The sequence below is a fragment of the Coregonus clupeaformis genome, chromosome 2 (assembly GCF_020615455.1).
Source record: "Coregonus clupeaformis isolate EN_2021a chromosome 2, ASM2061545v1, whole genome shotgun sequence".
NCBI classification, from domain to species: Eukaryota; Metazoa; Chordata; class Actinopteri; order Salmoniformes; family Salmonidae; genus Coregonus; species Coregonus clupeaformis.
The window spans coordinates 26,877,051-26,894,009 of NC_059193.1; the positions used below are offsets into that span (position 1 = coordinate 26,877,051).

A 16,959-nucleotide genomic window follows, 5' to 3' on the forward strand; every position below is an offset into this window, starting at 1 on the left:
CAGCAGACTGGGGGTTGAATACTTATCTAGTAAAGATATATTAGTGTTTTATTTTTAATTATATAAAATATATATATATTTTTTTACAAATGTTAGATTTTTTCCTCTAACTTTACAAAAAATGACAAATCCATGTTAATCCCACTTTATAACACAACAAAATGTGGAAAAAGTGAAGGGGTGTGAATACTTTTTGAAGGCACTGTACATGTGTCAGTGGTTTTGGAATAGGGCTTTGCTTGAGAAATTTGGGCTGAGATGATAGAGACGTTTTATATTATACTTGACTGCAGGGCAAAAAAGCCTAAATGTTTTTTAAACGTATATTTGTCACCTGTCCACTCCAGACTTATCTCCCCCTATGCAAATAAAGTCTGGGGGGAAGGTTATTTGACTAAACATATCTACTGTCACGTGAGAACAAGTAACGTGACATGAAGCCAGAGAACGGGAAGTGCTGTCTGTACTTCCCCAAGAACAGCGAGGGGTGTAATCATTTGTTCAGACCATAGCAAACGTAAAAAGTTTAGCAACAAAAACGAGAGTTTCTATTGGACGTATTCTGATAGATCCCTCCCCGTTTGCTTTTGTTTAAGAAACGTTTTGCAACAGAATTGGCGCAATGAATATGCTCCAGTACAGTAAGTTTAGAAACTTTGTGATGCCCCTGTGAAAACAGATTTGTTTGCCGCTGTTGTTCTGTTCTGTCACCTTGAGCCAACTCTCACAAGCGGCCACCACAAAAGTTTTCGATCGAGCGGGACAGATTGAAGGAAACAGGTAAAGTTATAGATTTCCAACGTGCTTTCACAAAGGATAGATTCGTGTGTGGTCGGTCAAGAAGTTGTCTAATTTCAGTTATCGGTATGTTACTATCTACGAAGTTGGACATTCTGTATGCTTGTAGGCTATTTGAGTTGCTGACATTGGAATTATCTAGCCTAATATAAATTCATAGACTTTATATTGTTTCTGTGGTAACTTAGCCTAATGCATGGAAACATTGTGGCCAAACAGGATCAGCTTTTTTGTTTTTTTTCTGACAAGATAGGGGGCAACGTTTGCCAACTTGGATAGATACAATGTTGCCAACAACAATGTCTCGTGATGACATCTGCAACTCTCCCCGCGAAATTAATACATGTAATTGGATTGAAAGGATTGATGCTGGACGGTTTTGCGCCCTTTTTTGGGTGGTGAGTCTTTTCTTGTAAAGCGAAACCAAATGTATCACTCAAAGATTGTGTAGTCTACTATCTTCGGTCCGTGTACATTTTGGACCATTGTTTCACGAGTTAAAACTGAAAAATCGGCAACGTGAAAACTACCAGTTTTATTTGTTTATTTTTTAATGAAAAAAATGCTTTTTCTTTTGTTATCTTGTTTTTTCGCTTATAAACAAAAAAACGTGATATTTTGATTTTCACAAGTGGGTGGGGTTAAATGTGGAATGCCTGTCATTGGCCAAATGCAAAGCCAGCGCTTCCTGTCCCTTCAAAATAGCAGTTCACCCTTCTAACGTCATTCTATTCATCTACTATCTATTAAGTCATCTATTAATAGCTAGTAATTCATCTATCAATGTCAAGATAGTTATATTTCTCTATTTTGATTCAAGATTATAAGATAGTCACAACAATAATAGGGTTTATTGACCTATTAATGAACTGCTGTTACTGTAAATGGTTAGCTAACTGATATAGCCTAGCTCCTTTGATTAACCATTGGTAATATGAGCATCGTAGACTATATCATTTCAGAAAGAGGGGTGCTGTAGCTTTGCTGGTGTTGCTATTCTGTCTATCGATGGCATCGGCACAGGAAAGGAGGAGAGTGGAGGGGTCAGAGAATGACATTCAACAGAGTGACAATGAAGAGATAGATGGCCGGGTGAGAGATTCAGATTAAGAGCCAAAGGCCTGAGGCTACAGAGATGACCCACAAATGACTGGCCAGGCTACCAGACACACACCTGCAGTACACTCCTCTCCCACCCCCTTCTCCTGCCTGCCACATACTCACACCCCTAAAATGTAGGGAAGATCTAGTCCTGTATTCGCAAAGTGTCTCAGAGTAGCATTGCTGATCTAGGATTAATGATCAGGTCCCCTTTGTCCATGTAACCAGCAGATGCAGTTGTTATTTTAGCACTGTTCAGCACTGAGGAGGGTCGCCCTCATTGGCTGCACATGAGTTTCAAGTTTGGGGAAGCTAATTTTCACCATAAAAATGCACATTTATAATAATAATATAATATGCCATTTAGCAGACGCTTTTATTCAAAGCGACTTAGTCATGCGTGCATACATTTTTACGTATGGGTGGTCCCGGGGATCGAACCCACTACGCTGGCGTTACAAGCGCCGTGCTCTACAGAGGACCATGTAAAGAATTCCATACATCATCGCATTTGCAGACTTATGTAAGATGGCTTCTATTCGTACTGTGATGAGTAGGCTAATTAGGCTATATAATTTTGGCAATTTAATTCAAGACCCTGTCATCCTGATTGACTCCTCACACCTGTTTGTTTTGCCACAGTGCACAAAAATTATTCTAGAAATATCCAATATTTTTAACGCTCTCACATACGTAGACCTAAAACTCATCCGTATTGACAATCAGATGTGTGCTTTAATGGATAAAACAATGATTTTGGGGGTTCTTATCAACGTTTCAGAAAAAGGCCTATTTAATTAAGTTGAATAGGATGTAGTAGCCTCTTAAATTCCACTAGGTGGCAGTAATGAGCAGCCATTAATCCTACAGTCTATTGGAACCGTGTTGGTATTTACAGCTTTGAAATGGCAGATGATAAGTAGGAGTGACACACACACAGAGAAACTATTGTATTACCATGCTTTCGTCATGGTTATATTGCATTTTACCCACCCGCCCGCTAGCCGTCAAATCTTTGCTTCCTCTGTCCTTGTTTCCTCCATCGCTCGCCTCTCTTTCAAAGCACATCGGAGGAGAAGGAGGCCCGAGGGGAGGAACCTTCAATCCTATCCCCCAATGTGCTTTGAGAGGGAGGTGAGTAATGAAGGAAACAAGGACAGAGGAAGCAAGGATTTGACAGCTAGTAAATTTTTTTGACCGTGCCTACCTATATCTACCACAATGACCTTGTACCCCTGCACATTCGACTTGGTACTGGTACCCTGTGAAACAAGGACGGAGGAAGCAAGGATTTGACGGCTATTGGGTGGGTGGGTAAAATGTAATATAACCATAAACAAAGCGTAGTGATACAAAAGTATTAATGAAATTGTTGTGACTATCTTATAATCTTAAATATAAAATAGAAATTGAGAAATATAACTATCTTGGCATTGATGGATGTATTAATAGCTATTCATAGATTACTTCATATATAATAGATTAATAGAATTAAGTTAGAAGGGTGAACTCCTATTTTGAAGGGACAGGAAGTGTTTGTGTGTATTTGGCTAATGACAGACATTCCACATTTAACCCCACCCACTTGTGAAAATCGAAATATCAAGTGTTTTTTTGTTTATATGCCAAAAACCGGAACAAAATAATATTTTTAATTGGCCAAAATGTACACGGACCATCTTCGTTCAGTCTCTCCCCAGTCTAAATGTCATAGAAAAATCCTCAATATGGTTTAACCTATTTTAGTGACCCACATCAAAGGTGGTGTATTGAGACCTGAGGCCTTTGCACTGACTTGTGGTCAGAATTTCTTTAGTTGTGAAGCGCATCTTGAGTGGAAATTCCACTACGTCGCAATTCATGTGACTTTTTCGGTTAGTCAGAGGGGAAGAATGCACTTTATCCTTCCCTTATCTGCAACTGTCAGCTGTCACCTGATTTTGAAGCAATGGCTGTGTAGGTCAATGGCTCTGGTCTCCTACCTTAAAAGTTTAATGAAAAATAAGTTTGCCCTCTTGCCATGGACTAATACCATTTCTCTCTCTTCTCCTTATCCCTCACTACTTTTATATATTCACTGTTTCTATCCCATCTCCTTTCCATCTCCCTTTCTCAACCTCCCTCTCTCTTCCTCTTTTCTCTCCCCCCTTTTCCCTCTCCCTCTAGGCCTATCTCTAGGTGGCTATGGGTTCTATGTTCCGCAGTGAGGAGGTGTGCCTGGTGCAGATCTTCCTCCAGTCTGGTTCGGCCTACAACTGTGTCAGTGAACTGGGAGAACTGGGCCTGGTCGAGTTCAGAGATGTGGGTTCTGTTCTCCCCTGACCTCGTTTGTCTTATATCTTCACTAAGAATGACTGGCTAAGAAACAGTAGCTGTAACTAATGTCTCTACCATCTTGCTATTAAGTTTGAAATTAGCGACATTAGCTGACGTGTAATAAAGCCTTGTGTGAATAACTTGTGAGTAACTAACTGTGTGTCTGTTGTACCCTTCCCTCTGTGGTGAATCAGTTGAACCCCAACGTCAACTCCTTCCAGAGGAAGTTTGTGGGGGAGGTGAGACGATGTGAGGAACTGGAGAAAACCTTCTGTAAGTACATAGATTTCTCACTATCGGCTCCTAAACCAAGGCCGCTCATTAAAACTATCCTAATACAAGAAAATTATGTTTTACAGTTGTCTCCTATGCATTTGACTTTCTCTCCTTCCATCTCTCCCTGTCTCTTGCTCCATCTCTCTCTCTTTTCATCCTTCTCTTCACTCAGCGTTCCTGGAGCAGGAGATCAATCGGTCTCTGTGGCCCCCCCTCAATGGCCCCCTCCCTCCCCCCTGCCCGACCCCCTCGGCCCCCCAGCCCAGAGAGCTGATCACCATCGAGGAGGAGAGTGAGAGGCTGGCCAGGGAGCTCAAAGAGGTGTCCAGGAACAGAGACAGTCTCAGAGCCCAGATGACCGAGCTCAGCCAATACAAAGGGGTTCTCACGAAGACCCACTCCCTCACCGCCTCACAGGTCAGAACTACACCACCCAGACCCACTCCCCCACCACCTTACAGGTCAGAACTACACCACCCAGACCCACTCCCTCACCACCTCACAGGTCAGAACTACACCACCCAGACCCACTCCCTCACTGCCTCACAGGTCAGAACTATTCCACCCAGACTCACTCCCTCACTGCCTCACAGGTCAGAACTACACCACCCAGACTCACTCCCTCACCGCCTCACAGGTCAGAACTACACCACCCAGACTCACTCCCTCACCACCTCACAGGTCAGAACTACACCACCCAGACTCAATCCCTCATCACCTCACAGGTCAGAACTACATCACCCAGACCCACTCCCTCAGAGAACTACAACTACTGTTTGGATATATATTATGTATTAAAGTGAAGAACTACAATCTCCATAACTCTTTTCACTGTTCCCTATCACAGGGTCCGCCTCCTCCACTGGAAACAGTAGGCATTTTGGAGCCTAACCGACAGGATGTCCACCTCAGGTAAACCTCATTCGTCAAAACGATTGCCAGTGTCCTTCCACTTAATTTTTTTTACATTGGCTCTGGACAATGACTGATTTCCATTTTCCAGTTGGTCATCTTACTCTTGCCAACTTACCTCGTTTTTTATTTATCTCATCCCTCTTCTGCAGTTTTGTGGCCGGTGTGGTCCACCCCTGGAAAGTCCCTTCGTTCGAGCGGTTGCTATGGCGAGCGTGCCGTGGTTACATCATCGTGGACTTCAGAGAGATGGAGGAGCAACTAGAGCATCCTGACACGGTGAAGAGCGGGAGAGAGGAGGAGGAAGAAAGGAGGAGTTGCGCTATACTAAAAGTAGAGTAGCAAATAAGATGGTCAGTGAGTCAACGCTTCTAATATGTGATGTAATTGCAGGGGGAGATGCAGTGGACAGTCTTCCTCATATCCTACTGGGGAGATCAGATCGGACAGAAGGTCAAGAAGATCTGTGATTGGTGAGTAAACCTGTCCACTTCTCCTTGCGTTGTGATATTTTAACACATTACGGTGGTCCATGTTTATGCTTGTTTAATGACCCTTGTCTTTATTGCACCTCCTTAATAACTTGCATTCGCAGCTTCCACACACATACGTTTGCGTACCCCGACAGCCCCACGGAGAGAGAGGAGATTCTCCAGGGACTGCAGGGCAGAATTGAAGACATCAAATCTGTAAGTCCGACTACCACTGTATAAAACACATTCACCTTCATCTTTGTTGCTGTATCACTAACTTCAATAAGAATCACATTGGGAACAGCAAACCGTGAGCAAACATTTACGTTCTTTAAAGTTGCCTCACACTCCATCTCTAAACCACCCCTTCTCCTCCTCCTCCCCTCCCCAGGTCCTCTCCCAGACAGAGCACTACCTCCAGCAGCTGTTGGTGCGTGCTGTAGCAGTGCTGCCCCAGTGGAAGGTGCGGGTCCAGAAGTGTAAGGCTGTCCAGGCCGTGATGAACCTCTGCAGCCCCTCCGTCACCGACAAGTGTCTGATCGCTGAGGCCTGGTGTCCCGTCAGCAAGCTGCCTGAACTACAGAGTGCCCTGAGAGAGGGAGGGGTGAGAGGGGGAAAGAAAGAGGGAGGGGGAGATGCAGAAGAAGGGAGGAAGGAAAGATTGTGTGAGATTGAGTTATGCAGCAAGATGCGAGGCAAGGGAGAGTTAGTTGTCTTTGGTCATGCTGTTTAAACTTAGGAATGGATGTAATTTTTCAAGCTACCCCAAAAGTGTACGACTTTAAGCACCTTCATCTTCTCTCTGGCTCTCCCCCTATCAGAGGAAGAGTGGCAGCGGGGTGGACTCGTTCTACAACCGCCTCCCCTGCTCCACCCCTCCTCCTACCCTGTTCCCTACCAACTCCTTCACGGCCGGCTTCCAGAGCATCGTAGAGGCCTATGGAGTGGCCAGTTACCGCGAGGTCAACCCAGGTATCACTCAATCAATACATTTATCACTTCAAACCGCTACCCGTCCAACAGACCAACCCAGGGAAGAACCACCTCTAGTATATGTAAATTATCCAAAATATTATCTCTCATTCTCTCGCTCAACCCTCTCTCATTCTCTGCTCCCACCTGTCTCTCCATAGCCGTGTACACCATCATCACGTTCCCCTTCCTGTTTGCGGTGATGTTTGGGGACGTGGGTCACGGCCTGCTGATGTTCCTGGCTGCCCTCTGGATGGTCCTGGAGGAGAAGGACCCCAAACTCAGGAACAACACCAATGAGGTTACACACACACACACACACACACACACATCACACCCTTCCATACACACGCTTTAAATTGAGAGACTGACAATTATACTGATTCAGAGGAACAGTCCTAATATAATGTCTCTGTGTGTGGTTTAGATATGGAGGATGATGTTTGGAGGGCGCTATCTGATCCTGTTGATGGGACTGTTCTCTATCTACACTGGGGCCATCTACAATGAGTGTTTCAGCAGAGGACTCAGCCCCTTCAGCTCCGGCTGGCACGTACGAGCCATGTTCGAGGAAGGAGTGTGGAAGTAAGGACACGCCCATGTCCATCACTCACATCTGCATAACAGCGCCACAATCCTTTTTCTGATTGTCCTGTATGTTTAAAATATCTGAGTTCTGTATCTCTCTTTGTCTCGCTCTCTCTCTCAGATCAACAACTCTTAAAGAGAACAACTTCCTGTCCCTGGACCCTAACATCACTGGTGTTTTTACCGGACCCTATCCTTTTGGCATCGACCCGGTATGGAAATGCACCTCACACTGCCTCCATCTTTCTCTCACTCTCCATCTCTCTCTTCCTCATCTCTATCTTCCTCATCTCTCTCTTCCTCTTCTCTCTCTTCCTCTTCTCTCTCTCTCTGTCTATTCTCCTCGTGATTGTTCCCATGACTCAGTTATGACTAACTGTGCTGTGTGGTCCTCAGATCTGGGGTCTGTCCAACAACCACCTGACATTCCTCAACTCCTACAAGATGAAGATGTCCGTCATCATCGGGGTCATCCACATGACCTTCGGAGTCTGTCTGTCCTTCTTCAACTACAAGTGAGGGAACATTGCGATAGTGTGTGTGTGTGTATATATATATATATGGAACTGCAAGGGACTATCGCTGTAATCTAATAATTTTCACACCATCCCTCTCCTGCTATCCCTATTCAATTCCCTACTCTCTCTCTACTCAAACCAATACCTCTGCCCATGCCTTCCTTTCTCTTCAACCTATGATTCCCTCTACCCATCTCTCTTTCTCTGTTCATCCCTCTCTCTGTCTACCCATCCACTTCTCTCTCTGTTCATCCCTCTCTCTCTCACTACCCATCCTTCTCTCCCCCATCTCTCTCTCCCTCCAGACACTTTAACCAGTTGAGCAGTGTATTCCTGGTACTGATCCCAGAGCTGTTCTTCATGCTGTTTCTGTTTGGTTACCTGGTCTTCATGGTCATCTTCAAGTGGCTGGCCTTTGACACGGCCCACTCTAACTCCGCCCCCAGCATCCTCATCCACTTCATAGACATGTTCCTATTCACCGAGAACAAGGAAAACCCGCCCCTCTACAAAGGACAGGTGTGTTTTGTGGGGAAACCTCCCACTGTATGGTACGGGTACAGTATATGTGTGGTAGGGCATGGAAGGGCACACAACGGGCTCACTCCAAAGTACTTATTTGTTTAAATTAGCTTAATGTTTAAAGTATGCTTAATGTTTAAAGTATGCTTAATGTTTGCTGAATCATTGAAAACATAATCTGTAGGCAAACAATGGTATGGCAGCATGCTCACTCCAAAGTACAACCTGGCACTGTGTGTGTGTGATGTTCTAACTCCCTCTCTCTCTGCACTGTAGGTGGTGGTGCAGGAGGTCCTGGTGGTGCTGGCGCTGTGTTCAGTTCCAGTCCTACTGCTGGGGAAACCCATCCATCAATACATCACATACAAGATGAACCACCGGCACATGGTGAGCAACTTGTCTCTGGCTGAGCTTTTGCTGTGTGTATTGATTTTAGTGTAAATATCTAGGATCATTTTGTTTCTTCTGTATGTGAGTTGGTCTGACGTGATTCTGTGTCCTCCAGGCAAGCGAGAGACGCCCCCTATTAGCTGAGAACAATTCCATCAACGCTCATCAGGGAGAGGTGGAGACAGGAAGTCACAGAGGGGAGGTGGTGAGACGGCGTCATCACAGTGTTACCTATGCTTGCTCCATTTCTGTGTTCGCAGAGGCTGAGCTAGTGACACGATTAACATATTACTCAGTTCGCCAACTTTTCAACCCTTTCCCCCTCTTTATTTATTATATATATATATATATATATATATATATATATATATATATATATATATATATACATATATACTACGGTTCAAAAGTTTGGGTTCACTTAGAAATGTCCTTGTTTTGGAAAGAAAAGCAAATTTTTTTTGTCAATTTTAAAATAACATCAAATTGATCAGAAATACAGTATAGACATTGTTAATGTTGTAAATGGCTATTGTAGCTGGAAACGGCTGATTTTTAATGGAATATCTACAGAGGCCCATTATCAGCAACCATCAGTCCTGTGTAGCCCTTACACAGCCTGGAGGTGTGTTGGGTCATTGTCCTGTTGAAAAACAAATGATAGTCCCACTAAGCGCAAACCAGATGGGATGGCGTATCACTGCAGAATGTTGTGGTAGCCATGCTGGTTAAGTGTGCCTTGAATTCTAAATAAATCACAGACAGTGTCACCAGCAAAACACCATCACACCTCCTCCATGCTTCACGGTGGGAAATACACATGCGGGGATCATCCCTTCACCTACTCTGTGTCTCACAAAGACATGGCGGTAGGAACCAAAAATCTCAAATTTGGACTCATCAGACCAAAGGACAGATTTCCACCAGTCTAATGTCCATTGCTCGTGTTTCTTGGCCCAAGCAAGTCTCTTCTTCTTATTGGTGTCCTTTAGTAGTGGTTTCTTTGCAGCAATTCGACCATGAAGGGCTGATTCACGCAGTCTCCTCTGAACAGTTGATGTTGAGATGTGTCTGTTACTTGAACTCTGTGAAGCATTTATTTGGGCTGCAATCTGAGGTGCAGTTAACTCTAATGAATTTATCCTCTGCAGCAGAGGTAACTCTGGGTTTCCTTTCCTGTGGTGGTCCTTATGTGAGCCAGTTTCATCATAACGCTTGATGGTTATTGCGACTGCACTTGAAAAAACTTTCTTGAAATGTTCCGGATTGACTGACCTTCATGTCTTAAAGTAATGATGGACTGCCGTTTCTCTTTGCATATTTGAGCTGTTCTTGCCATAATATGGATTGGTCTTTTACCAAATAGGGCTATCTTCTGTATACCACCCCTACCTTGTCAGAACACAACTGATTGGCTCAAACGCACTAAGAAGGAAAGAAATTCCACAAATTAACTTTTATCAAGGCACACCTGTTAATTGAAATGCATTCCAGGTGACTACCTCATGTTGAGAGAATGCCAAGAGTGTGCAAAGCTGTCATCAAGCCAAAGGGTGGCTACTTTGAAGAATCTCAAATATAAAATATATTTTGATTGATGTCTTCACTATTATTCTACAATGTAGAAAATAGTAAAAATAAAGAAAAACCCTGGAATGAGTAGGTGTGTCCAAACTTTTGACTGGTACTGTGTGTGTGTGTGTGTGTGTATATATATATATATATATATATATATATATATATATATATATATATATATATATATATTTTTTTTTTTTAAAGGACATTCTCTCTGTGTCTGTAGGAGTTTGATGCTGCTGATGTCTTCATGCACCAGGCCATCCACACCATAGAGTACTGTCTAGGCTGCATCTCCAACACAGCCTCTTACTTACGACTGTGGGCCCTCAGCCTCGCACACGCACGTGAGTCACACACACACACCCTCGTTCTCCACTGATTTGTAGTGACTCATTGCACACAACTCATATTTTTAAATAGTACTAACTCGCTGTAGCTCCTACTCCGTGTATTCCCTCTCCCCGTCCCTCTCTCCAGAGCTGTCAGAGGTGCTCTGGGTGATGGTGATGCGTATCGCCCTAACCGGGCAAGGCTACGTGGGATCTGTGGTCCTGTTTGTAGTCTTTTCCTTCTTCGCCGTGCTGACAGTCGCCATCCTCCTGGTCATGGAGGGCCTGTCTGCCTTCCTGCATGCCCTGCGTCTGCACTGGTGAGAGATTGGGGGATGGAGGGCGGGAGATGGGTGGTGGTGGTAGGGGGGGGAGACAGAATGAGTGAAGGAGAAAGGGGGAGAGGAGTGTGTGAATAGAGGTTTGGAGAAAATATATGATGAGCAATATTGTCTGTTTGTTCTTTGTCTCTCTCCTAGGGTGGAGTTCCAGAATAAGTTCTACAGTGGAACAGGCTACAAGCTGAACCCTTTCTCCTTCTCATCCCTGATCCACACCTCGTCCGCTATGTGATCATTTAAACGATCAATGAATTATGATTGCCAAATGATTATGTTAATTAATCAATCAGTCGCTTGCTCTACACCTATCGCTCCCCTACACATTTGAGAATGATTGCTCTCTTTTTTGAAAGCTTGGTGTTTTGTAAAACTTGTTCAATGTCCAAGAATGCATTGAGGCCTTTGCACTGGGAGATTGATGGTTTATGTGCCTGTTTCAGCATGCATGTTGTGTGATCGAAATCAGAATATCTATGTTGTTCCTTCTATGGACTGACCATGTGTTACTTCCAACTTCCAGTAATGTACGTTTAGATAATACATTTTTGGTATAATTAACATTCTCTTAGTTTATCATTCTAAGCATGATTTGAAAATGGTTGCAATATCTTCATAGTGTTGTGTGGTTGAATAACTCAGGAAATGGTTGCTATTGACTTTCACACATGATAGTGATCTCAAAGTCGGTAAAGGAAAGGGACACACCAGTTGTCTGAACACATCTGGTCTGAAAGAGAGCCAATGTAGACATGATAGCTGTGCTGCTTTTGCTATTGGTAATGTGAGCGACCTTTTATGGTACTCAACACCTCCAGTTTCTTATGTCATATTTGGACACGGTTAATGATTATGGAAAGGGTAACTTGTCAGCTCACGTATGTCATTCACATTCTGTCTGATATGAGCAGAGAACCATCTGAATGAAGATCAATGTTTTGCCAAATATATAAACTTCAGGAAATGATTTGTGTGCCTTTTGAGCCCATCTAGTTTTCATGTTTGGAATCTGAGACCTTATAGCTGTTCATTAAAGTCACTGAGACTGATCATAGAACACATTCAAGCCTTATAGAACACTGTTAGTCTGCCACATTCTTTGTATCCTGGTTCACTTCATGCTGTCTGTTTGTTTTTACTATCAGTGTGATAAACTCTATGGCTGAAATTAAATGAAAGACAGTTTTTTTCTGACAGTTCTTGTGTGGATGTACGTTTTACTTGGTGTTCCTATTGTAGAAATGAGGCGAGTAGGCCATTTTCTTTTAAATTATGGACATTAACCAATGTTGGTTTCATTTGACTTTATTTAATTATTTAATTCTCACTAACATCTGTAGTAAGTGTTGTGGTGTAAATGCGTGTGAAGCGCAACAGTGCCTCACTGTGGAGAGAGAGGGACACTGAGAACCGGAAGTTGTCAAAGATGAAAAAGGAAGTGGTCAATGTAAAGTTTAAAAGATGGCGGCACACATGTCAAGGCGAATGTTTATTGAATAATATCGACAATAATTATATTTTCTCTTTTATGAGTCGCTACAGTGGATGATCAAGTATAGACTTAACTTTATTAATCATATATAACCACATACGGACTGACGAGATGGCAGTGTTGGGTGAATTAAGTCGAAATGTGCGGCTATTACTAGGTCAAATTCAAAGGTGCCAGCTGAGTGGTTCTGCAATCAACCAATATCTCAAATCAGGTAAGAAAATACTGATCTCTGTTGATGCCAAATGTGTTATGTGTAAATCCTAATGTATATGCAAATTTATTTTTGATTAGTATGTTCCTAATGCTGCTCTATACTCCTCCGTGCTCTTCTCTTTTTAATCCCCCTCTTCTCTCTCGCGCTCTCTACAGTCCGTTGTATGAGCCAGGCGCCGCCCCAACACGAGCCCACTGTAGATGATATTGAAGCCGTGAACCCGACGTTCATGAACAGAAACCCGCGGAACCTGGAGCAGATGGCTTTAGCGGTGAAGGACAGGGGCTGGAGAACAACCTGGCCCTCTCAAACGTTCTACCATAGGTGTGTCTACCTCTGTGCCCTTTCATACTTGGACAGATTTACACTTACTTTTATAACCGCTCTTGCCTTTTCCCCTCTTCTCTACCTCTGTCATCTCTTCACACCCTCTTCCCTTGCTTCTCCACCTCTCCACCTCTCCCCTTCAGGTTGGTGTTCTCGCGGTCCCAGCACCACGTGACAGCGGAGGTGTTTGCCAACGGTGATCCAGTCCCTGTGCTGTCGTGTTCCACCAAAGAGTGGACCCTGAAGCGTGAGCTTGGTTCCACCCGTTGTGTGGCAGCCAGCCAGGTTGTGGGCGAGGTGCTGGCACAGAGGTGTCGTCAGACTGGCATCATTAGGATGGTGTACAGACACATCCCCTGGCAATACCGCTCTGACGCTGTAAGTACAGGCAAGAGGTCGGGCGGATGTGAGACGTTCCACGTTACAGTAGTCCTGACGCAGTACATACAGAGACGTACATACAGAGACAGGATACAATTTTGTCCAAAGGACTGGCATCAATTCATCCATGTGTGTATGTGACGACAGGCTTCATGTTGTTTGGCGTGTGTTTGTCGAGGTTGTGTTTAGGGAGATACAGATGTTAATCAACATTTTTTTTTCAGGTTCAGTTGTTTTGGACAGCGATGAAAGAGGGAGGAGTCACTCTCAGTGAACCACAACAGAAATTCATCGGGACCTGACTTTAGGGGCCAAAAGTTTCCATTCTACTAGTATTATAAAAACACTAAAATAACTGTAAAGGCTCATATATCCAATCCAACAAAATATTCTCCCTTGTTTTCTGTTTGTTGTATCGTGTTGACAAGTACACAGAAAACATTTTATACATTATGTAATTCAATAAAAAGGCAGACAAATGGACATGGTTTCAGTATAACCATTTATTAATTCACTCATACAGTATAGCTGTAAACAAATGTGCTGAAAACAGTGGGGGAGATAACACTTAACCAGAACAGAGGACAATGCATCGAGACATCATTGATAACATACGTAATTGATGACAGATACAGGTCATTGATCGATTCGATCGCAGTACAGCAGAGGTTGGCTCAGGCAGTGTCAATGGCATGATGTTGTGGTGGAAACTTGTTTCAATGATGAATATAAAAAAAAAACAGCCAGCTAAAGACTTTTAAAAAACATTTGATCGATAAAGAAGTCAGCATGAAGAGTGGGAGGAGCATCCAGTCAACTGCGGAAAGTTCAGAAACAATGCTGAAACTACCTCAATCCTCTCAAGTCCAAGATAGACACACAAAAACCCTACCGTAACCTGACCAACCCCCAAAAAGTCCACTACATGAATAAAATGCACTCTGGTCATAATCAGCAAAGTCAGAGGACACACACACACACACACACACACAGCGGAATGCATTCAATGAAAGTAGCTACATACTGCATAATAACATGATCCCATTCAAGCAAGGAACAAGACACAAACCTTTAATCAATATGAAAAAAGCCACCACCTCAGAGAAATAGCAATATACCGTAGATATTATAAATACTTTAAATCAGGGTCTATGTATTCGGGAAATAACTTGGTTATTTGGGTCCCATGTCCAAGGCACTCGTACAGCAAGGCTATTTGTGGAACGACTGTGTGAAATATTAAAAAAGAAATAAAAACATCTCCAATAACTTAAAAGGGATTTAACACCCAATATTTAAAAGAGGGTAGGCGTTTTCTAATTATCCTCAAATCTGTTATCTTTAGATTAAGGCCTACATTCAATCAGTTCAAGCGTTAACCGGCGATAGCAGGCAACCGCTTAGCGGATGTTTTGGCGGTGTTGCAGGTGGAACTGCGTTGGAGCTGTCAAATCAGTGAGCAGCTGCTCTTGCGATCATTGTAACGAAGCCACATCTGCAGTTCAGAATGAGAAAGTGAAGGCTATATAGAAATAATTTTGGTCAAATTGAAAAATCATTAAACTAAATCATGAGGATTTCTATCAGTTTAATCGAGGTGTAGATTACATCTCAAATTCCAGTGTTCTAACATGTAAACAAGTCTGCATGCGTTTTTTTTTTAATGCGACTGCATGCAGCCAATGGCAATGTCCGCTTTAAGTATAATGCCGGGAGCTGCTTGTGGACTTGACAGCTCTTAACGCAGTTCCACCTCCGACACCGTCAAAACATCAGCTACGCGGATGTCTGCTAAAGCGTATTTGATTGAATTGGCCCCTAAAACTCAAGGACAGAGAGTTCATTGGCACAGAGGAACACATTGGCAAACAGTCTGGTGCCCTTGGATTGGTCCTGAATAATAACACAGCTTAAAACAGTCACTCAATATGACTATTTTGAAACCTCTCAGTGAGAAAATTCAAGTTTTGGATAATTGAGCCAGCATGAATTAGCATGCCATTTTCATATACTCTAAAAAGATCTAGCTTGTATGTGCGTTTGTAAAAAAGAAAAAAAATATATTTTTTAAGAAAAGGGCACTTAAATAAACTACACAACAACCTGAACTGGCAGCCTCAAATTCAGAGAAGAAAGACAAATCTATTGCATAGATATCATGAAACCGTAGAGGTCATAGGTCATGAGGAGAGAGGGAGGGAACACTACACTCTACATATGCACGTGGTATGATACTGTATCTACTGACATACAGAAGAAAATGTACATACATTCCAACTTCTGTGATCAATTCTATGGACCGTAGGTAAGTCTAACCAGAAATACTAAGCTTTGATCCTACACATATTGGTGTCGTAATACTGCAGTGACATGAAAAACAGTGAGCCATCACTACCAATGGAGAGTAAATGTGTTAGTGAACAGTTTGTGATACATTAAAAGAACCAGAGGAAATATTGTGCAAAAGGAATGATGCTTAAATAATCAAATTATACACAGTGTACAAAACATTGCTCTTTCCATGACAGACTGGCCGGGTGAAAGCTATGCTCCCTTATTGATGTCACCTGTTAAATCCACTTCAATCAGTGTAGATGAAGGGGAGGAGACAGGTTAAAGAAGGATTTTTAAGCCTTGAGACAATGGAGACGTGTTTGTGTGCCATTCAGTGGGTGAATGGGCAAAACAAATTATTTAAGTGCATTTGAATGGGGTAAGGTGCCAGGTAGTAGGTACCAGGCGTACTGGTTTGAGTGTGTCAAGAACTGCAACGCTGCTGGGTTTTTCACACAACAGTTTCCTGTGTGTATCAAGAATGGCCCACCACCCAAAGGACATCCAGCCAACTTGACACAACTGTGGCGAGCATTCAACTCAACATGGGCCAGCATCCCTGTTGAACGCTTTCGACACCTTGTAGAGTCCATGCCTCGACGAATGAAGGCTGTTCCTAATGTTTTGTACACTGTGTATAACGCCATGATAGTTGGGAGTCTAAAGCCTTGTTCACATTGGCAGTTTGAAGTGACAAAAAATACCAACTATTGCATATCCGATTCGAATCTATTATTTTTCCTGCAGTCTGAACAGCCAAAAAGCACACTGAATCAGATATTTCAAGCCACATTTCAAAACACCTGAAATCAGGTACAAATCTAATTCCTGGCCATGCGACTTGTGTCTGAACAGTCAAATCGGATTTATTTGCCCTCAAGTGGTTTTTAAACTTATTTGGCATATCTTGTTGCTTGCTAGCTACTCTGTTGACAGTTCGACAAGAACATGCTGTAGCTAACGAGCTTGTTAATGGTTTACAAACAAATTAGTGAATGTGCTAGTTGACTGCCTTGGCTAGCCAAAATGGACTCGTTTTGAAAGTTGGATCATCTTATCCTTTGAGGCTTTAAAAGCGTCTTTGAACTATGATT

The 16,959-nt window shown here is 42.9% G+C and overlaps 2 protein-coding genes across 3 annotated transcripts; both read left to right on the forward strand.

Annotated features, from left to right (window-relative positions):
- Positions 1-521: 521 nt before the first annotated feature.
- LOC121532535 (V-type proton ATPase 116 kDa subunit a3-like) lies at positions 522-12,310 on the forward strand. Of its 2 annotated transcripts, none has more exons than XM_045204950.1 (20): positions 522-780; positions 4,066-4,200; positions 4,410-4,488; positions 4,664-4,908; positions 5,339-5,403; positions 5,556-5,682; positions 5,797-5,876; positions 5,999-6,092; positions 6,268-6,480; positions 6,698-6,848; positions 7,010-7,149; positions 7,276-7,433; positions 7,558-7,648; positions 7,833-7,951; positions 8,260-8,473; positions 8,753-8,863; positions 8,982-9,071; positions 10,671-10,791; positions 10,925-11,096; positions 11,256-12,310. In XM_045204950.1, exons 2-20 carry the CDS (start codon positions 4,084-4,086, stop codon positions 11,347-11,349), a joined length of 2,481 nt encoding a protein of 826 aa, XP_045060885.1. In that variant the 5' UTR covers positions 522-780; positions 4,066-4,083; the 3' UTR covers positions 11,350-12,310. The 2 variants fall into 2 exon arrangements, with proteins under 2 accessions (XP_045060885.1, XP_045060890.1); XM_045204955.1 differs by having other exon boundaries at positions 8,982-9,068.
- Positions 12,311-12,546: 236 nt separating this feature from the next.
- Positions 12,547-14,585, forward strand: LOC121532546 (39S ribosomal protein L18, mitochondrial). Its single transcript, XM_041838352.2, has 4 exons — positions 12,547-12,820; positions 12,979-13,147; positions 13,294-13,528; positions 13,756-14,585. Exons 1-4 carry the CDS (start codon positions 12,718-12,720, stop codon positions 13,831-13,833), a joined length of 585 nt encoding a protein of 194 aa, XP_041694286.1. The 5' UTR covers positions 12,547-12,717; the 3' UTR covers positions 13,834-14,585.
- The last annotated feature ends 2,374 nt before the right edge of the window (positions 14,586-16,959 follow it).